The sequence below is a fragment of the Tricharina praecox genome (assembly GCF_024521635.1).
Source record: "Tricharina praecox strain CBS 144465 chromosome Unknown BZA05scaffold_16, whole genome shotgun sequence".
NCBI classification, from domain to species: Eukaryota; Fungi; Ascomycota; class Pezizomycetes; order Pezizales; family Pyronemataceae; genus Tricharina; species Tricharina praecox.
In genome coordinates this window covers 783,663-803,732 of record NW_026250418.1, presented here as the reverse complement: position 1 = coordinate 803,732, position 20,070 = coordinate 783,663, and the positions used below count along the sequence as shown (strand labels likewise).

Here is a 20,070-nt window from a genome sequence, read left to right as displayed (position 1 = left end):
GGATGATCCGGGGTCGGAGATATATTGGATATGTACCTGGTGTGTGCACTTGGTGAGCCTACGCTGTCACACTCCCTACGCCTGCCATCGCTCTACCGGTAACTTGCGAACGACACCGCACCGTAAAAACTCTGCACACAGCCTGTTCCCGTCCACGCCATCGGACATCTCGCCGAGCGCAGTCGGCCCACACAAGGCCTCAGGCATTTAATATCTACCCCATATCTTCGGTTGCCGGGCCTACGGAAGGGAATACAGTCCTAGCTACGGGACCGGCAACGTCCTGTCACCCAGGCTCCAGCGGGACCGACTTTGCCGCCACACGCGAGCGAGGATAGGGAGGTTGGAGAATGCGGAGGCTTCGCTAGGTAAAAGTTAATGTCGTCGGATCGACGATATGCGTTTTTTCACTGCACGTGGTACGCAGTTGAAAGTCGTGGTTTTCGAAGCCGTATGTACTGTACCTACTCTGGGTGACAAGCAATCGCCCCGAGTGGTGTTCCGCCCCCGCCATCCGCTCCCGCTCGAAGAAGGCTCTGGAAGGAGCGTTGGAACTTGGAACTTGGTGTTCCGACCACGCAGAATGTCCGCGATCTCCGACGATCGCGTACTAGCAGTTATTCTACCTGGCTTGGCAGGTAGGGGCGGTTCGATACGAGCACTCACTATTTAAACGAGATGAGACCATCGCAATCTCCGCCTCCACAGTTCGCCACCCCAGAATCTTCTTCTCCTTCTCGAACGACATCCTCATGCATGCAGCTCCAGCACCAGCACGACGTTGGCAAGCGATTGCTTCGGAGGATTGTCCGTGCCACCACTCTGCAGCTGCATCTGCAGCTGGCGGAGAGGGGTGGTGGTCCGCTTGGTAAGTCTTCGATCAAATTAGGGATGGAAGCTTCGGGCCATAGACTCCTGGCGGCGAATAAATCATCATCACCATCATCAAAGGCGAGGCGAGGCTTCACAGTCGTAAGTGATAGGACCACCGACCTCGGACTTCATTCCATCACTCTACAGTACTTACAGCAGCGGTTGCGAGATTGACACGCACGTGAGTGGTTCCACATTCCACAGTCCACAACCCACAGTCCACAGCCCACAGTCCACAGCCCACAGTCCACAGTCCTTCACCACCACCACCCCACTGCAGGAACTCCGCGTATGTCCCCGTCTTTGTATATAGCACTGCCTAGTGCCGGGAAAAGACGTGTGCATGGTACGGTACAGTACATGTGTCATGTTACATCCGCACGAATTCCCGCACTCCACATGGCAGCCACGCGGACCCCGCATTGCCGTAGATATTCCACGTGGAGACTTGCGCTAACAACGGTCCGCGCCGTCGGCACATGTCACACATGTCACATACCTAGCGTACAGCACCGACGTCGACAGAACTGCCGACCGGCCGGGAGTGTCAAGCTGCCACGCTGTACGATCGGTGAAAACTCGCCGTACCTGACTGCCGGTGCGCTTGTCAAGTCGCGAGTCCTGTGCAATACATACTACATAATACAGTCTATATACCTACATAGCAGTACCTGTATGCATAATGCAACATGCCAGGCCCCGGCCGTCTTACGGAGCGTGCAGGTGGGATGGGGAAGTCCTGCTGTCATGACCGTTTCGGATCCACGGAATTCTCCGGCCCCGCCATACAGCTCCGAGCTCGTGTGTGGCATCGAAGCGAGTCTCCACTTGAAGGGTCACTGTAGTTTGTAGTTGGCATTCAAGACTACCAACTAAAGTACCTTCTAGCCAGTCTCCCCGGCTACTATCATAGCAATGAGCATATATAGAGTACATAGCAATGATCATACCTTGGCCGCTTGGCGGCTGTATGGTTACTATCCCGCAATTGCATCCCAACGACAATGCCGCGGGATATTTGCAGCTACATATAGCTCTAAGTACCGCCTGACAGGCTGACAGGCTGACGGCTGAAACACGCAATGCCTAACGGAATGTGAGCGACATACGCCCTCCCCGGGGAGGAATACTTCTCCCCACCCAGCCCGACGGAGCAATTACTACTAGAGCTCGAGGGTATTAAATAGGATATCGGTACCGATGAAACCGGTGACCGCACCGCGTAATCGTTTCGAGTCGAGTCGAGCCGGACGATGCCCCAGCCGAGATGCCGAGTATTCATACCGTATGTATTCGGCGCTCGGCCACGGCCACGCATCTCCCACGGTCAACCCCCCCCCCCCCCCCCCCCCCGCCAGAGCTCCCGACGCGGGCCGGCATGGACCGACTACCTACTCCGTCAGAGTGTCGGTGCGGGAGGCTTCGGGGTGCTTCGAGAGGCTTCGGGATCGGCCTCGGATGGTAAGTACCGAGTGATACGTAAGCGATCGTCGAGTGATCTGAACGGACGCAGGCCGCAGTACGATAAAAATTCGTGAGCACTCGCTATCTACCCGGTGTTGATTGTCACGTGGTTGGTTGATTGTGCCTACCTACATGGTTGGTCACTCGCTTATTCGATGTGTGTCACGTGTTTAGTCTTTCTACATGGCCGACTTGTGGCTTACTCTTTATCTCATGTTCTAGTCGTTCATGTTTGCTCTCCTATTAGGCGGCTAGGATCTCACATAAAAGGACCCTATCCTGTCCAACTAGCCAGATCTCATCTCATTGCATCCAGTGTTCTCTATCGTCCGGTCCATCCGTCCTGAGCCTCGGACGAGGACGGACGGCGTGCCTCCCGTCCGTCCAAGCCTATGACGTGACGACCAAGGTTTTTTCAGTGGACGGCCGTCCACCAAGCCTTGTGTAAAACCCTGATTTCGATGTCATCCTTATGTAGCCGAGTGAGATATGGTGCCTAGAGCGCCGTGAAAGGGGTCGGGCGCCGCACCTCAGGCGTCCGAGTCAAAACACTGCTACTTTTTACAGCTTGTGGAGCGATGAGGGATGAGCTGACGCGGTGGCGCGTAGGATATCAGGGCTCGGAAATCAGCAATCAGCCGAGTCATGTTCACGTGACTTGGACGGGGACCAACCCGTCGGATGGGGACTGAACCGTCCGTCCGTCCTAGGCTCGGACCGTCTAGTATTTTGTCCGTCCATCACGTCCGAACGACCGTTCGGACTAAACGATAGAGAACACTGTAAAGTACTAGTGAGCACCGGTTTTTGCAAGCACGGAAGTCTTTCAGTAGTGATACTGCAGCCGTCCGCCGGTCGAAGATCACGTAGGTAGTAGTTACTACCGAAGTTGACCAAATTTGCAGTCTTGCTTATAGGACGAACCTGCAACTGCACGCTTGATGTAATTACGCAGCGCATTGTAACACTGTAGCACTCTCGTAGCTCAATCGATAAGGAATCGAACTCTTCTTAGTTACTAAGGCCTAGAACTAGTAGTACATAGCTCCACCATTGACTAGATCGATCCCCGAGCGCTGGGGGCCACCGGCGGCGGGGAGACCGAGAAACGACGGAATTAACGCCACAGTTCACGATAGGAGGTGGTCCTGCTGGGGCACGGGAGAAGGAAGATTGTGCCGTCGCCGGAGAATAGAATATGTATATTACGGTGATCCGACTCGAGCAGAGTACTCTATTAGCTGATCGGCGAGTCTTTCCACCTTTCGCCCTGCCTGGGCCCGCACTAGGTATTCCATCACGGAATCCACCTTTTACCCTGCCTGGACGCGCCCGATTCCCTCCCGAAAACCAAGTACGCATCCCTCCTCCTAATACTCAATCGGCACCCTAACCAACGAGTACGGCAGCACCGGCTCCACCGCATTCGCCTGGAAGTTAGCGGCAAGGAGCTCCTTCTTTGCCACGCCGGGTCCCTGCACGAAGTCGATAGTACTGGGCTTCAACAGCAGGTCGTTCGCGATCTTTCCGACAACCGTGCCGTTCAGATACGGCGCGCTGAGTTCGATCACGTCGATTGATGCGCCGTTGACGGCGTACAAGTGCGGCGCGTCGTAGAGGATTCCGTCGGGTGAGCCGATCTGCGTCTGGTCAGTAGGTGGCACGGCCGTCGATGTGCGGGAGAGGGGGGGCTTACGGTGCCGTTCAGTCCGATCTCGACCACCTCCTTGGTGAGCAAGCACACGCGGTAGAGCTTACTATCGTTCGTATCCGCCAACACGACGAACCTCTTCCCTGGCATGACGACGATGCCGTTGCCACTGACCTTCCCGGGCTGGTAGTCGACCGTTGCGCTCAGATCCAGCCACGGCTTTAGCTTTTGCTCGCACTTGTCCCGGCGGACACTGCGCCCGCCGGCCTTCCACAGAATCGGTAGGAACGAGTCGGTAACGTAGACGTCGCCGGAGCCGGAGACGACGGCGAGGTCGTTGAGCAGCGACGAGCCGTTGGTGATGCCAGAGAACCTGTGCAGCAGCGTCTTCGACGACAGCGAGAAGTCGAATAGCGCGCCGTTGGTGCCGCCGGCGACGAACAGGTGGTCGCCGTAGATCTTCATGCCCAGGCCGCCCGTCATGTTGTACTCCGCTCCGGAGATGAACGGTGTCATCACCGAGGAGTGGAGACTGCCCTGGTAGATCGTCCCGTCGACCGCAGAGGTCGTGTAGAAGTACGGCGTGCCGTGCTGCACCACGACGCCTTCGGGCGAGCTCGCGTTGCCGGGGAGGGTGAAGACGTTTGGTGCTTGCGCTTTGCAGGCTGGCGCCGCGGACGCGACTGAGGCCAACATCGAGCCGAGGAGGACCAAGGAGAGAATCATTGTGTGAGCGAGATCGAGATCAAAAAAGAATGGAGACGGTGAAAGAATGGCGCCTTTCAGCTGAGCAGTGGGCACCTGCTACCCAGCGAGACTGCGCTGCCACTTTATATGCCCCCTCTGGGCGGCGCAGAGTAGCAAGCGTTGGCCCCCCCAAGTGCTGGCATCAGCCTGCCGACCGCGGCCGGTGAAGGGATATTGCTTGAAATGTCCGGTGGGAACTGCTCGCCTTATATGCAGGAACGATAGCACAGTTGTAGATCCTTGGTAACTGTAGCGCGTTAGCGTAATACAAATAGATACGGCATGGCCATTGACCGGGAATTCGAATTTCGTTGTGGACATGGCTGGACAAGTCTCAAGAGGTTCGGCCCTTCAGATCCAGCATGCTGCTTACATATCTAGTAGATAGTATCATATCGGGCTCACAACTGCGCCCCAAACAGATACATCGTCCAGATCACCCCCGAACACACGCGACTCTTCACGCAAGCACGTGGTGATCCCCTAGGTAGCCCACCAATCAGTACTACCTTCCCGTACATGTTGCGGGGGAAGCCGCATTTGTTCCCAGAGAGTGCATACCGAGAAACAACGAAAATCCGCACAGGAGTCTCCCAGTTTTCAAATCTCTTCACCTGTCTCCGACAGCGCGTCGGTGAGCGTACGGATCACGCGAATCCGTACCGCACCACTGGGATATAGAGTACCTACGTTACCGGACCCCGGCCGCATATCAAGGGGTCCTTACTCTACTCCAAGGCTCCAAGCACTATGTAGCGTTTTACTGTATTGTACATAAAAAGCGAGAGAGAGAGAACATCAATTTAATTTCGCATACTGCCTGTCTCAACTATGGCAAACCAACGCACTCATTTTCCTGCCCGCCCGCGCCAGTCGAGGTATGAAGAAACCCCGGTGCCGACGAGTCCGACACGGGTCCATCCTCCCTACTCCCTCCCCGCTCCCTCCCCGCTCATCTCAAACCCGGCAGAAAGAAAGACAGAAAGAAAGACATTATCTACTGTGGTGTATACATCATACTCTACAATATCCTTGCTGCCCGAACCGAAACACTCATCATGACTCACCACCACTGCCCGCGACCCCACAAGGCAATGAATGCACAAGCCCCGAATTCCGCACGCATAGAAATATCCGCTCTTCGTCTGGTGCTGGACGAGGGAGGCATACTTAGGGGTAGAAAAGAACTCGACAGGGCAGGAGTGCAGTTCGCGTTGAGGTGGTCTTTCAGGGAACTACCGTCGATGAGCTTTGTGTCGAGCACTGCCTTGAGGAGGGTTATCGATAGAGGTTCCCTTCAAGACCACCGCAACACGGACTACACCCCGGCCCTGTCGAGTTCTTTTGGAGTTTTGCACGAGCGGTGGCGGCTGGGTCCGGGTCACCAAAGGTGTTACTTAGGAAGGTGATGATTTCGTCCGCGTCCGTGAGGTGTGTCAAATATATCGTCTGGATTACTTGACTTGTCTATACACACGGCGGTGGGCCTGTGCTCGTCCTTCGAGGTGGTTGAAGGCGTATGCCATTCGTAGGTTGGGAGTGGGGTAGTGGGCGGGGCCGCTGAATAGCTTCAGGCGGAGCTGTGCGACGAAACCTTCCAGTTTATCGCGGGTGCCATCGGACATGGATTTCCGGAACTTCGGGTTCGGGGCCAGGAGATGCCATGGTGAAAGTGTCCGTTCGCTAGGTGGAGATAGGCGACGCAACAAAGTGTAACGGGGCGTAGGCGGGCAAGGCTCCAGGCAGCGAGGCGGCCGGTTCGGGACGATGCTGTATCGAACTTTGCGGTGAGGGCTACCCAAACGCTAGCCGGTTCTTGGTCGGGGAGTTTGTTGATCACCGCCCGGATACTACTCGGTTCGACCGATGATTATAACATTCCGGTGGCGAGACCAAGTCTCTTCTGGTAGCCTTCTCTCATCGGGAAGGAGGCGTTCGCTGCTGGGAGATTTTCGTTTCCCAGCACTATCTGGAGTGCATTTTCGCAGCTGAGGTATACCATCATGTCCGCCTTCCACATGTGGTAGTTGTTCGAGTTGAGAAGCTCGGTAGAACCATGTGCAGCAGGATCGTCTCCGGCTCTTTGTCCTTCCCGTTCATGTTCAAATTGCTTGCGAACGTCGTCCATTCGTCCGTGTCAGGAAGGCTGTAGATCATGAAGAATGCAATGGTGGTTTCGTCGAGTTCGATTCCGCATGTGGCCACTCGTGTGGCGATATATCGAATGGCAGTGTAGTACTCGGCTTTTTTTTTGTTTAATCAGTAATTGCATGTGACCTGTCTAGATCATGGCAATATCAACCCATACACCCCCCGTTTCCACGCCACTGTCCAACCCGACTTTCACCGAGCAGCATGATGTGGCTTTCCCTGCCCTCCGCCCCGGCCTGTCCCAGCGATGTAGATACACGGTAAAGACTAAAATGAGCCTGCATGCCCGCCCCTTCACACCTCTCCTCTGTCCCTTCGTTTGAAGAGTTTCCGAACCAGTTGCCACCTCGTAGTGCTCCCACTCGAAAAAAGGTGGAGAGTACGTGAATTTCAATCCTTCCAATCCGGCCGTTTGCACAGTTCGCCACCGTCTGCAGATAAGGGTTGATGGCACTTCCTCTAAATGGGGCTTGCGTGCCTTTGGCGGCCTGGCGTTCCTGCTCCCACCGTTGTTTTGTTTCGGAAAAGGCTAACTTCTGAACCGTGTGGGATATGGGAAAACCGAAAGCGCAGCGTAGAACAGCGGGCCTGGCTCAAAGGGAGGGCAAGTGGGGGAACCGTCAGGGAGGGGAAGGAGAGGGTGGGGGTTTAGGAGAATGGCGATTTTCCCACTGAAGACGGTCACATATACGCCGCCCCTGCCGCGGGCAGTATCAACCCACGACGGGACGCCTCCCTCTCTTCCAAGTCCTGCCCCTCTCTTCTCCGCTTTCCCTTTCCCTTTTCGCTTCCTCTCAACCTTCTTCCATGCCCCATCTATCTCAGTGTCGCGAGGTGCAGGCCCCGCACACACGGCAGGTGTTGGTGGTTCAGGTCGTACGGAATCGGACTCTGATTGCCTATGCTCCGAGTGCATGAGAGTCGATGTCGGGGAAGTGCTCCTTAGCTGCTTCGCCGGCCGATGGGGTGTTTAAGGCCCCGTCAGTTTCCGTTTTGACCGCTTAGGTGGTGTCGATGCAGGCTTGCGCCCGGAGCTCCCGGAGCTCCCGGTTCTCCTCTGCGAGCTTGTCGAATCTCTCACTCATCGTTATAACAAGAACCTCCGTGGCATGATTGTCGGTGTTGTCTTATTTGCCAGTGACAAGGTGTAGTACTCGGCCGACGTGCTGTCACGGAGTTGTACCGTTATGATTTGGTAGGTGGGGTTCTCGGTTCGCGACGCGATGTTGTGCACCATGAACGCGAGAGCCTGGTTGTTGGCTCGTTACCATTTCAAAACGTTATTCTCTGCCGTGGATGGGATTGGTGAGTTTTCGCCGTCTTTGAGTGGCATCGAACGTGATAGATAGAAGAAGGTAATGAATTCGGTACAGCAATGATATCGTCAGCAGCGAGCCCTTCAGAAGGTACATCACGCGCGCTCGAATACCCCGCTACGAATCTCGTCATCGCCGGACGTTATTCTGACAGGTTCGTCGGCGCGCGAACAATGTGCGGTATTCGCCGGTGGACGAAGGTGGAAGGCCATTCGTCGGCGGCGGCGAAGGTGGAGGTGGAGGCAATTCATCGGCGGATGAAGGTGGAAGGCCATTCATCGGCAGACGAAAGTAGTGAAAAACATGATCGATGCGCATCGGAGTGCCCACCGGGCCCATAAACTGAACAAAGGTATACGAGCCCGAACTGCTACTTGAGATTGCTATGGTTCTTGCTCTGGCTGCTCGCCCCATATGTATCCTCCTTTCCGCGCCTGGGAAAAGCGAACTCCGCTTTCCCGGCTCGCCCCGCTTTCCCGGCTCGCCCCGCTTTCCCGGCTCGCCCCGCTTTCCCAACTCTTCTCGCTCCCCCCGCTTCGGGTGTCCGAACCTTCTTGATGTTGGGATACGGGAGCCGAGCAGTCCCTTGCGCACCCCTGTGATGGGCAGGTACTAGTACTGGGTCTAGACAAGCGGTGTCTCCGAGTTAACTACAGATAATTCGGAAACTACTGTACGTTGAACGAAGTACATAGGGCCCGATTGGATATATAGCCTCAGTTTTTCGAGAAACCGAGCAAACAAAACCGTGACCCTGTTTGGATGGGCACAAAAACTGAGGGAAAAAACCCGAAACCGTGCGGTTCCAGCGATGAAACAAACTGGTACTGACCTCGAGAGGTCTTTTCTTCACCACCAGCACTCAGTACCGCATTTTAACTTCAACCATGGACTTCATTTACAGGGAAGAGAAAAAAGCGGGGCAACATAATGTATAATGTGTCTACTCTTAAGGGCCCGTTTGGATGGCCTCAGTTTTTCGAGAAACTGAGGAAACAAAACTGAGACCCCGTTTGGATGGCACAAAAACTTGAATAAAAAAAAACTGAAACTGTGCGGCTCCAGTGACGAAACTGGTACTGACCTCGAGAGGTCATTTCTTTGCCGCCACTCAGTATCGCATTTTAACTTCAACCATGAGAAAAAAGCGGGGCCACAATGTGTCCACTATTAAAGTTCTGGTGAAGCCTATTATTCAGACTTATGGCTGAGTAATCTGAGAACTGTCAAACACTCTGTTCCCCTCACAGTTCTCAGGAAACTGAAACTGGACAGTATTCGGTGCCCCGGCGGGGAACTGAAGGTAGCTCCAAAAATGGAACTGAAAAGTGAGGGCATCCAAACGGGCCCATAGTTAGTCGGTCCGCGTCGGTCTACGTCTGGCACTCTGGCCGGCGGGAGACGCATGGCCGGGCGCCGAGAGGTATGGTACTCGAAAACTTGGCTGGAGCTTCGTCCGACTTGACTCGAAACGAGTCAACGTATTCGATCATCGGTAACTATCATCGATACCGGTATCCCATTCCTCCTGCCGCACGTGGATTCTCTAGTATCATGTATTATCTAAAATTCATTGACCATAGTACAATGTAGTGGATCCAACAAGTAGTATTACCATTAATGCCGCGCCATGAACAGCCCTATCCAAGTACAATAAATCCATCATGAGCCCCACTCCTATTCCGCACCTATTCCGTATGAACCATTCCGTATGAACCACCGCAGGTCCGCAGCTGTATGTACCATATCTGACCACACACATTTGAAATACTCCCTACTCCTGCGCCATCATTCAGCCGGAATCGAAGCGATGTATCTGTAAAAGAAAAGAATATGCAGGAAACAAAATAGAATTCCAAAAGAAAAAAGCTGCTGAGTGGAGACGAAAGAACCCCCGCGAAAAAACACAGAAAAAGCACGCTTGTTGCTCAGATTGTTGATCTAGGTATCCGCCTCTATTATCTGTAACCAGGTATGTACTCCACTCAACTCGGCAAGATCGCATGGGACAAACAGACCGAACCCGCACAAATGTACCAACAAACCAATTAACTGTGCATATTATTCAGTCCGACAACACGGCCGACGTTGACACGAATCTTGGCGCTGACGGTTCCGATGCCGATACCGATGATCCCGTCGAGCTCCATCTGCTTAGATCCCGTCTCAAAGAAGTCGAACAACTCAGCAATCGTATAGCCGCCGTAGATACTAAGATGCACGGTGATATTATCGCCCGGATTGATCCACGTCTTGGTGAACGCGATAGTACTGACTTCGGCGACCAACTTGTTGCTTCCTTTATCGCGCATGGATAAATCGATGGTTTCCACTGCCATAGAAACTAATAGCGGATTCATAATAACAACCGCGACTCGTTGCGTGATCAATCCCTTGCCAGTATCGGTGAACATCATGAAGTCGGCCCCACGAAGAAAGCCAGAGTAGCCAGGGGAATTGATCGTGGACGAGATATTGAGTCCTCGAAGTGCGTTAGTAACGGCCGGGAGAGCCGAAGCATCGGGTGGATCGAGCAAGAGGGGGACACCGCCGCCAGCGAAGTACGACGTCATGAAATTGTCAAACTGTCCGCGTGCGCCGTCGATGTATAGGTATCCCTCGAGATTGTTCCTTCCATTGGCAAGCGAAAAGGCGCGAATATCCAACTGACCCATAGGGTCGGAAGTCGAGTTGTAGAACATCCGGAACTTGATCGGACCCAACTGCTCAAGCTGTTAAAATTCATCTCCGCCGATTTGAAGGGGTGCATACCTTAATGGGCAAAGTCGCTGCTCCAAATATCTCCGTGTTGACCCTCATCTTCAGAAATCCCTTCGGCGCATCCACAAACTCGCGCACAGTAAGCTCGACGCGTTGTTGGCCGCCATTTGTGAATCCGCCATATCCATCGAGGTTCCACGTCGTACCAGCAATCTTGACATTCTCAACCGAAGCGTTCCCGATTCTCGTGTCCACGTTGACAGTAATATTACTGGTGACGGAAACTTTAAAGTTCTTTTCACGGAACAGGGACTTCAAAAAGAAGTCGCTCCAAGCCCTCTCGTCGAACACCCGAATCCCGACATCTTTGAAATCGACAACCTCTTTGTCGAAGGTGACGGCAGCGGGATAAACCGGCAGAAGAAGATGGGCAAATAATTTCCCCTTCGGATCATGCAGTTGGATCCGGTGACTGACTCCCTTGATCACTGGGTTCAAGTCGCCAGCTGGGAATGGCAGCTTAATTCGGCTAGAAATAAAGCCGTCCGTCGCGCGCGGAGTCATTGAAATGCTGAGCACCAAAGAGAACCCGAGATCGAAGTCCTCAAGAATGATCTTTTGCGCTTCTCCAGCGACTGCGGGAAGAGGAATCTGCAGTCTTCGAATGGCTGGTGTAAGCCACTCAATCTCGGTGCCTCCAACGCTGGCGCTCACACCCTGCAGAGACAGAATATTCGCTTTCTTGTGATTCGTCTCCAAGAAAAGAGACGACAAGAACCGACCAAGAAGATTTGGATCCTTCTCGATGACGTCCTGGCTCAAAGAGCCTCGAGCGGTCATCTTGCTGGTGCCGTTGAAGATCTTGAAGTCTTCAACCATGGCTGTTCCGATGGCAGTGTCGCCGTATAGTAATTGGAAGTTAACCGTGCCCTGTTGGGTTGTTAGATTGCTGAAATGTTTTGTAGAGAAGGAGAGGAGGGGAGTCTTGACTCACAAAATCCATTTCTATCTTTGACTTGCTTCCTAGCTCGAAAACCGCTGTGAAATTTTCCTGGCCCGTTTTCAGAATGTCGTATTCGGTCACAACGATGTTCAGACCGCCAATTCCTAACGGATTCAGCTACTTTCCCGTCATAAGGTGCCGAATAAACCCACCAGGTAACTTGATGTCCTTCTTCAACTGACAACTCGCCTTCAGCCCACCGGTTTTCACCTGCACCTTTCCTTGAAGCTGAACCTCCACTTCCTTCTCACGAAAGATGAGTTGCTCAAGAATCTCGCCCCAGCTTCGGACATCGCCAATGACAAATCGACCGTTGTTGTTGCCCTTTAAGATCACACCAGCAGAGACATCGTTACCTCGAGTCTCCTCCTCGGCTAACTTCAGGTATCCCAATATCCCTGTCTCATCGTTGGAGTAATGTCCTGCAAGATGGTTTCTTCTGATACGCCTGGTCGGCAGATAGTCGCCCTTATTGTAGCTTCTTGTCGTCAACCGAAGATTCTCGGGTCCTAGAAACACGTTCATAGGTTCCGACGGGTTGAGCCTGAGCTCCATGGCCAACCTCAATGATGACTCCTCGACGCCAGTGATCGATATCGACGAGATATCAACTGCGGCATTGTCGACCGCTGCCTGGGCCATTGCCGGAAATCCGATGAAGAGAATGGGAAGCACAACCATCAACAAGGCCCCGATGATACCGATCATAATCAGACCCCACTTCACCCACTTCCCTGGTTTCTGCATTTTGATTCCGCTGAATGGCGTTCCGGCTAGAGTGAGCGATCTCTTCCACCAGGGCATCGGCGGAGCTGCTGGGACGGCAGATCGATTCTCGAGATCGACGTTCTCGTATGCAGCATCGCCACCGGTACGGTCAGGTCTGCCATGAGAATCCTGATCAGCTAGAGAATGTTCGGCACGGTTGCTGTCGGCAGAAAATGGTGCCGGTCTTGTGCCAGAAGCGTCCGTGGGAACCGACCGAAGCTCTATGTCCGCAGAGCTAGCCCCAACAACGTCCTTCGACAAAGTTTCCTCCCTCCCGAAGAGTCCTCGCCATGATGGCTTTCTCGATCCTTGAGGCCTCGTTTCATCGATCGAAGACAGGCGGAGGGGAGATGCCTTGAATGGGTTGATCCCTTTTCCTCTGAACGGATGAAGGCGGGTTGGAATCGGAGGTACTGGATCGGAATGAGGAACACCAGCAATCAACGAACTCTGACTCAGATTTGCTATATGAGAGGCCGTTCCGGTCGTGGTCGCAGTGTGAGGCCGGTGCTGATCACTTGAAAGACTGTGAATACGCGCGGCATCTTGGGAAGATTGGCGACCTGTGTGGCTTGCCTGATGAGATTCCTCGTCTCCTTCCATCAAGGTTGAAAGAGACCCTCGGTGGTCAGGAAGCGCATATAGCTGCGTACCCTGTCTTGGGTAGTTGAAGTAATCCGGAGGAGCAGAGTCGCTGATTACCGCCTGCAGAGTGGGGGCAGGGGCTGGATAAGCCGGAGCAACTTCTCCCTCGAGGTACGGTCTGAACGTGTTGATTATGTTTGATGTTGACGTTCCGTCAGAAGGCTGATTGACGTTCCCCAGAATCAAGTCCGGCAAGGGAACATTTGGAGGCGGGCCACTGCGGCTGGGACTTCGAGGGTCGAAATCGGGAACGGCAGAAGACACGCTCGAGGAAGGTGATGGGAGAGGATCACACAGCATACATCCCTCGTAATGCCGCTTCCTTGGAGCGGTGTCCTCCGAGCCATAGGATGAAATCTCCAACGTCCGGTTGCCGGAGATTACCTCAGTTCCGACGGCAGCACCAGCGGTCTGTGAAAGAATCGGCGCAGAGCCAAGAAGTCTCCCCGACTGGGAAGCCAGCGGACCGTCGGCGCGAGTGGATGTCGAATGAGAACCCGGAACTTCGTACGAAGGCTCGGTTCCACTTGTCGTACGGCTTTCGCGCTGTCTCGAAGCAACGTCGAATATTGTCGGCACATTACTCAACCTCTGCTCCTCCTCCAGAGGAGAGAGTACACCCAGCATCATTCTGTACTGACTAGCACGTTGCTCCCTTGCGTCCATAGACAGTACGTCCATCCTCTCCGGTTCACTCGGGCTGAGCGACGACACATCCGATGGCGAGCTTACTCCCGTTCCTTCGGTGTTGATCCGACCCGTTCTGTCGATGAGCCTGTTGTCGAGCGCATCTTGCAAATATCTGGGTGTGATCTCGAGCGAATTACCCCGCGAAGGTAGTTGATGCGAGCTCGCTCCCGGATAATTCTCGTTCGACATTGGTTGCGGAACTCTTGAGTGGGGCGTCGGATCGAAGCGACCGGGCTCACGCCTTCGCGGAGGAGGGGGCGATTCGAACTCGGGCGGAGAGGTTGGTACATGGGAGTCGGTCTCTCTCGGGGGGAATCGGAAGCCTTGCTGCTGGTCTCGAACGGGCGGCGTCGACTGGGAAGCGTCGATTGCGAACTGCCTGTGTGGTAGAGACGACATTGTACGGCGATCGGGCGATCAGCGGTGGAGGAGCGAGTCGAAGAATAATGAGCTAAGACGAAATGCAAGGCGGATGTGCGAGTCCCGAGATACGAGGAGAACGAGCGGTATAGGAGGTGAGGGGAGAAGTAAGGGATTGAGACGGCAAGATTTGCTGGCTGGGTTCGAGGTGGTAGGTAGCGCCGTTTTGATGGTGGTGGTGACGACAGAGACGGGGCGTGAATCGAATGTGACAGCGTATGCACGCCGCCTCACTCGTTTCGAGCGCTGCAGATGGATGCACCCGAGCTAATCGGGGAGGGGAGACAATATTAGGCTGCAAGTCGTCGCATTCCGGACATATAAGGGCCTCTGCGGGGGACTCCGGCAGACCAATATGGCGGTACTCACATTTGCCCATTTCTCGCAGCTGCTGCTCGTCACCGTGTCGGTCGCGATGGTCTCTGATCCTCCTCAATATGGCCTATTGCGACATGCTGTGCTACCGACTCACACGGGGCCCTTTTTACTACATACAGCGGCCAGGGTGGTTGTGTACCATACGTGAGTGGCCTACTTACTCATCTCAGCCGTGCCAGAAAGAAAATAAAAAAGGTCCAGCAGCTCATCTCCTACCTCGCATTAACCCGTCTCTTCCCCTCCACTCCTGCCGACAAAATCCTACCGTGACCCGTGGTTCGTGGCTCGTGGTAGTGGCGGGTTTGTGCGACACGACGTTGATGCCCCGCACAAAACCTAACCCACTCCCACGCCCACAGTCAAGGCCACGCCACGGTCTCACGCGAAGAGCTCATCATCCGGGCCACAGATATGCAGGACGCTTGTAACTTGTGATACTTCTTCACATACCGGTGTCTCGGCTGCTGGAATATGGTCGTCCCTGACGCCTGCCGTGTCGGGACTCGGAAGTCGTCAGGAGTGGCAGTGTGGACCGTGAAAGCTGGGGATGACTTCGTCATGCGCACCTATCGTACTCCAGACACAACACCGAACTAGGAATGTACATCGAGCATCGAAGTATTCGAGCCCCGTATCATACCTAGAGGCCAGTCCTCTCGTCACCCAGTCCTTCCAACGGCAATCCTCACCTAGGTCCAAGTACAGTTTATCTACAAACTCAAACCCCCGCTACGTGATGTTCTGCTCGAAAGAGCCAATCTCCCACCCACCCACCCTACGCGATCTCTCCCGCCTACCTACGCAGCGTAGGCACTACTGAACCCCTTCGCCTCCTCCTCCTCCTTTCTGCCCCTCGAGCAGAAGAGTAGCGACTCAACTCGTCGGAAGAAATTTACTCTATTAGAGCCCCCGTCCTGAATGCTGTGGCGAGCCAATCAGCGCGCGACAGGGATGGTCATAGGGCGTCCGTTCCCAGCGCGCGAGTGATTGCGGGTATGTACCTCATTCTGCTACGCTGTAACTGCAACTCTGTAACTGTAATAATTGAGGGGTAGCGATCCCATGGCCACGGATTCGGATTGGGCACATGGCGGGGCCAGGCGAAGATTTAATCTCGACTATGGGGGTATAAAGTGTATCCTCCCCCAGCGGTGAAACGGCGAGGAGAAAAAGTGAAGACACTTAGTTACAGCGAAGATGTTTTCGATACGAACGATATGTACGATTTTGGCGGCGGGAGCCATGAGCGGTTGGGCGAGTGGCCAGGCACTCAGCGGATCGTTCGATATACTGACCTACAACGTCGCTGGACTGCCCGGTATGTACAAACAAGCCACATTTTATTCTGTCCCCATGGTTCCAATGCTGATTTCGCCAGAACCCATCTCCGGCAGCGACCCTGCAGTCAACACCCCCCTCATCTCGCAACGTCTGAGTAACTACTCCATCGTCCACGTCCAGGAAGACTTCGGCTACCACTCCGAGCTGCTATCATCCGATACACACTTCTACCGGACATCCCACAGCGGTAATGTCCCGCTCGGCAACGGTCTCAACGCCCTATCCTCGTACCCATGGTCCGACCACCAACGGCGCACGTGGGCCGCCTGCTGGCCCAACAGCGGCGACTGCCTGGCAGCCAAAGGCTTCACGGCGATGCGAATCCAACTCGACGACGGCGTCGTAGTGGACTTCTACAACCTGCATGCGGAGGCAGGCGACGACAAGCTCGATTTCCAGGCGCGGACCGTGGGGTTCCAACAGATGAGTAACTTCATCGGCACGTATTCGCTCGGCAACGCGGTTGTTGTCGCGGGGGATACGAATACGCGGTACACATCGTCTCAGGACCCGGCGAGATTGCTGAAGGAGAAGAACGGGCTAGCGGATGTGTGGGTCGAGCTGTTCCGCGGCGGGAATCCGCCCGGCCATGGCGGCAGCATCGAGTGTCGCTTCCCGGTGCCCGCCGGGCAGGAGAGGATGGATTGCGAGCAGATCGATAAGGTCCACTACCGCGGGAACCGCCTCCTGAGGCTGGCAGCAACGGACTTCATCAACCAGAATACGGCGTTCCTGACGGCGAGCGGTGGCCCGCTCAGCGATCACTTTCCGAATCAGGCGGTGTTTGATTACGAGCTTTCGCCGTCGATGAGGGCGGGGCCAAGGATCGTTGGCGGGACGCATAGTACGTGGTTCAACGATGCGACGGGTGGGAGTGTGGGCTCGTGGGGGGATGCTACGGCGAGGGCGGTGGTGAGCTCGATTACTCTCCGCGGCGGGAGCCGGGTGGATAAGGTGGCGTACACGATGTCGGACGGAAGGAAGATCCCGCACGGAGGGAGCGGCGGCGGGGATCGGACGTTGAAGCTGGACGCTGGGGAGAATATCAACCGTGTCGAGGTCTGCATCGGTGTCAGGAGTGGTGGGTCGCGAGGTGTGTTCTCGGTCACCGTGGATACCGATCGAGGGCGAAGTGTCAGGACCGGCAGTGGGACGGGCGAGTGCGAGGTGTGGACTCCGCCTTCGGGAGGAACCTGGACACTGGTGGGCTTTCAGGGATGGACAGGGAGCGAGGTGGATGCCCTTGGGGTTGTTTGGGGTAAGCGGTGATCTGACATGTGTACACACGAGAAGGGGCAGTGTTGATAATGTACTTGTAGCATGGCATAACATTCAATGGTTCACGACACGGGCGAGGTGACGTCTGCTATGCAGAAGCAGCCTGGAGTCCACACATATCTCGTTCGCAGTGTGAGCAGCAACTGCGGCCATGGCTACGTGGTGCTTGTCCTGATTCGATGGACGGAAGCCTGATTGGCCGAGAAATGTTTGGTCCATTTGCGGGACACTGCATAAATGTGCATGTTTGATGTACTCTTCTATGGCTGTCACCCTCTCCAGCTTGGCAAAGCAGAAGAGGCAAGCGCGCTGATCCGATGATAGGGTTCGTGACCGGGAAGCTCGAAGTACGCCAGCAATTCTAGCGGCACATACACTTCGACCATCCCTTCGATACGCTTCCCTCCCTCTCATCACCCCCCGCACACACTGACACCGTGGTCCCCAACTTCCTCCATACTCTTTCACGATCTACCAGAGACATCTCCCGTTGCAATGCCGCCAATCAACAAGATGCTCGCCTTCACCGGAACCCGCCCAGAGCCGACCTTCCCCCTTCTCGCGCTCCCCGTCGAGTTGGTGGAGAATGTCTACAAGTCTCTGGACAGCTTCGACACCGCGGTGAAGCTCGCCTGCACTTCCTCGTTCATGCACTCGATCTTCGCGCATCAGAAGCCTGTCATCTACCTCGCCATCCTTCCGTGCGACCCGCTCTTCAACGGTGCCTCCCGCTTCGCCTCGTTTGCTGATCAGGCCATTGCCGTCTACGAGGCCCAGAGGAAGGTCACTGCACAGGAGGAGGAGAAGAGGAAACGTTTGTTACCTGTCGTCACTAAGTTTGTGAGAAAATGTTACAGTGCTGATCAAAGTTTACAGTTGCCTTGCTTGCTGCTAGGCTCCCGGAGCCCGCTGGTGACGAGAGCGACATGGACGAAGATGAGGGAGAAATGGATGAAATGGACGAGGACGAGGACGAGGATGATACAGCTGCTGCTTTTCCCGCCACCAAGAAGGCTGTTCGCAAGTCAGTTGAGTCTGACGAGGAGGAGAATAAGTATTCACTCGCCTCTGCCGGTTTCCCGGGCATCGAGGCCGTCGTGAAGATAGCCAAAGTCGTCAACCGCTGCGCGGCCCTCGTCGGCGCAAGGCTCGCTCCCGGCCCCTCGATCGGTTTCGATGAGGCAGATATCACGTTGTACCAGCAGTACGCCGAGGAGATCATCCGTGGCGTTCTGTACGACTTGTGGCATCTCCTTGTGACTCGCCAGAAGTTGACGCTGAGGTACTACAAGGGTCACCAGCTCCCGGCTCGCCACCATACCAACAATGTCCTCACCGCGGACGTCGTCATCTATCTCACTACCTTGGACCTCGAACGCGTCGGTTTCCCCGCCCACAACCTGGTTCAAGCCACCCTTCCCAGCCTCAACTACCGCGTTCTCAGCAGCTACGATACTGAACCGAGGCTGCTGCTGCTCAGCGCCTGTCGCGAGAGAGCCGACCTGATCCGTGATGTCGAGATGATGCTGGAGCAGCAGAGGCTTGCCTATTCCGATGGAGGAAACAGCAAGGCTGTCGAGCCCAAGGACGAGGAGGACATGTCCGATATCGGAGAGAAGGATGATACGATCAAGGCCCTCCATGAGAGGCTCGACAGGCTTGCTGAGAAGTACGCCGTTCACGACACAGAAGCAGCCGCAATGAAGAAGGAATTGGCTGCGCTCCGTGAGACACTGAAGAAGATTGAGTCCGCTTAAGCTGGTCCTTGTTGATCTGCAGAATATTCTACGTTTTTTTTTCTTCCTGTGGATTCTCGGGAAAGCCATGGGGCCCTTTTTTCTTTCTTTTTTTTTCTCTTGCAGGTGAATACTGGTTCTGATTACAATGTGTCTGCGATAGTCTGTCGAATTCTCAAGATGGCTGGGTGTGAAGGTGAGATTGGCTTTGATCTCTTCTTTCGGGGTTTTCTTGCTGTTGCGGACTTGCTTTACTTTACGTGCAGATTTCATGTGGGCCTGAGAAATGTACTATCGTTATGCTAGCAGTGGTGAATGCGCATGCCTCCTGAATCTAGATGGCTCCTCGTTCTCCGTATCTGAGGTGATGAGGTGAAGATGCACTAGGGATTGGCTTCGTGTGCAAGCAGGGCCCATTGTCAGTCGTGAATCGGTGTCGGTATTACATGTGATAGTAGATGTAGGTCTAGACCACTCACATGGTCTGAGATCAAAGCCTCGTAGACTCCATTGCGCCTTATTCCCGTCTACTTTCTTATCTAGAAGCTTGGAAAGTAGGTACATCGCCACGAGAGTATTGAGTACTGAGCACTCTACCGAGTCCTAACTGATCACGTGGAGCGGAGACCACGAAGCAGCCTGCTAGTATCAGCTGGTATCGGCTGGTATCCGTTCTATCCGTTCTATCCGTTCCGTCTGGTGTTTTCCGGTGCTTCTGGTCGGCCTGCAAGAAACAGCTGGTCCCGCGAAGTTCGAACCGTTTGCGAGAGCTGAGTACCACAGGGTGCCGAAGGGATACTCCGGTTTCCGACCGACAGAACTGCCGCGGCACAGTCCCGCCCCACGTGGAACTTTGGCCCCCGAGTGAAACCAGTGTTCTACATAGGC

General features: G+C 54.7%; 4 protein-coding genes across 4 annotated transcripts; 2 read left to right on the top strand and 2 right to left on the bottom strand.

Annotated features, from left to right (window-relative positions):
* Positions 1-3,458: 3,458 nt before the first annotated feature.
* On the bottom strand, positions 3,459-4,956 carry BZA05DRAFT_430658 (uncharacterized protein). The gene is made up of 2 exons (XM_051486163.1): positions 4,034-4,956; positions 3,459-3,977 (listed from the first exon to the last, which is right to left on the bottom strand). Exons 1-2 carry the CDS (start codon positions 4,712-4,714, stop codon positions 3,708-3,710), a joined length of 951 nt encoding a protein of 316 aa, XP_051338547.1. The 5' UTR covers positions 4,715-4,956; the 3' UTR covers positions 3,459-3,707.
* Positions 4,957-10,032: 5,076 nt separating this feature from the next.
* BZA05DRAFT_401878 (uncharacterized protein) lies at positions 10,033-12,620 on the bottom strand. The gene is made up of 4 exons (XM_051484041.1): positions 12,079-12,620; positions 11,918-12,030; positions 10,975-11,853; positions 10,033-10,925 (listed from the first exon to the last, which is right to left on the bottom strand). The coding sequence occupies exons 1-4, from the start codon at positions 12,605-12,607 to the stop codon at positions 10,251-10,253; spliced, it is 2,196 nt and encodes a 731-aa protein (XP_051338546.1). The 5' UTR covers positions 12,608-12,620; the 3' UTR covers positions 10,033-10,250.
* A 3,449-nt stretch (positions 12,621-16,069) lies between these two features.
* BZA05DRAFT_446054 (Endonuclease/exonuclease/phosphatase) lies at positions 16,070-17,437 on the top strand (the record flags this gene model as incomplete). The annotated part of the gene is made up of 2 exons (XM_051487045.1): positions 16,070-16,145; positions 16,206-17,437. 2 exons carry the CDS (start codon positions 16,070-16,072, stop codon positions 17,435-17,437), a joined length of 1,308 nt encoding a protein of 435 aa, XP_051338545.1.
* A 252-nt stretch (positions 17,438-17,689) lies between these two features.
* BZA05DRAFT_79651 (uncharacterized protein) lies at positions 17,690-19,576 on the top strand. Its single transcript, XM_051488646.1, has 2 exons — positions 17,690-18,260; positions 18,323-19,576. Exons 1-2 carry the CDS (start codon positions 17,942-17,944, stop codon positions 19,201-19,203), a joined length of 1,200 nt encoding a protein of 399 aa, XP_051338544.1. The 5' UTR covers positions 17,690-17,941; the 3' UTR covers positions 19,204-19,576.
* Positions 19,577-20,070: the final 494 nt, after the last annotated feature.

Coding starts and splice junctions, on each gene's coding strand:
- BZA05DRAFT_430658 (XM_051486163.1), bottom strand. CDS start 4,714: ATGATTCTCTCCTTGGTCCTCCTCGGCTCGATGTTGGCCTCAGTCGCG. Junction 3,978..4,033: donor AGATCGGACTGAACGGCACC/GTAAGCCCCCCC, acceptor GACCAGACGCAG/ATCGGCTCACCCGACGGAAT.
- BZA05DRAFT_401878 (XM_051484041.1), bottom strand. CDS start 12,607: ATGGTTGTGCTTCCCATTCTCTTCATCGGATTTCCGGCAATGGCCCAG. Junction 12,031..12,078: donor GAAGGACATCAAGTTACCTG/GTGGGTTTATTC, acceptor TGAATCCGTTAG/GAATTGGCGGTCTGAACATC. Junction 10,926..10,974: donor CAGCGACTTTGCCCATTAAG/GTATGCACCCCT, acceptor CAGCTTGAGCAG/TTGGGTCCGATCAAGTTCCG.
- BZA05DRAFT_79651 (XM_051488646.1), top strand. CDS start 17,942: ATGCCGCCAATCAACAAGATGCTCGCCTTCACCGGAACCCGCCCAGAG. Junction 18,261..18,322: donor GGAGGAGGAGAAGAGGAAAC/GTTTGTTACCTG, acceptor CAAAGTTTACAG/TTGCCTTGCTTGCTGCTAGG.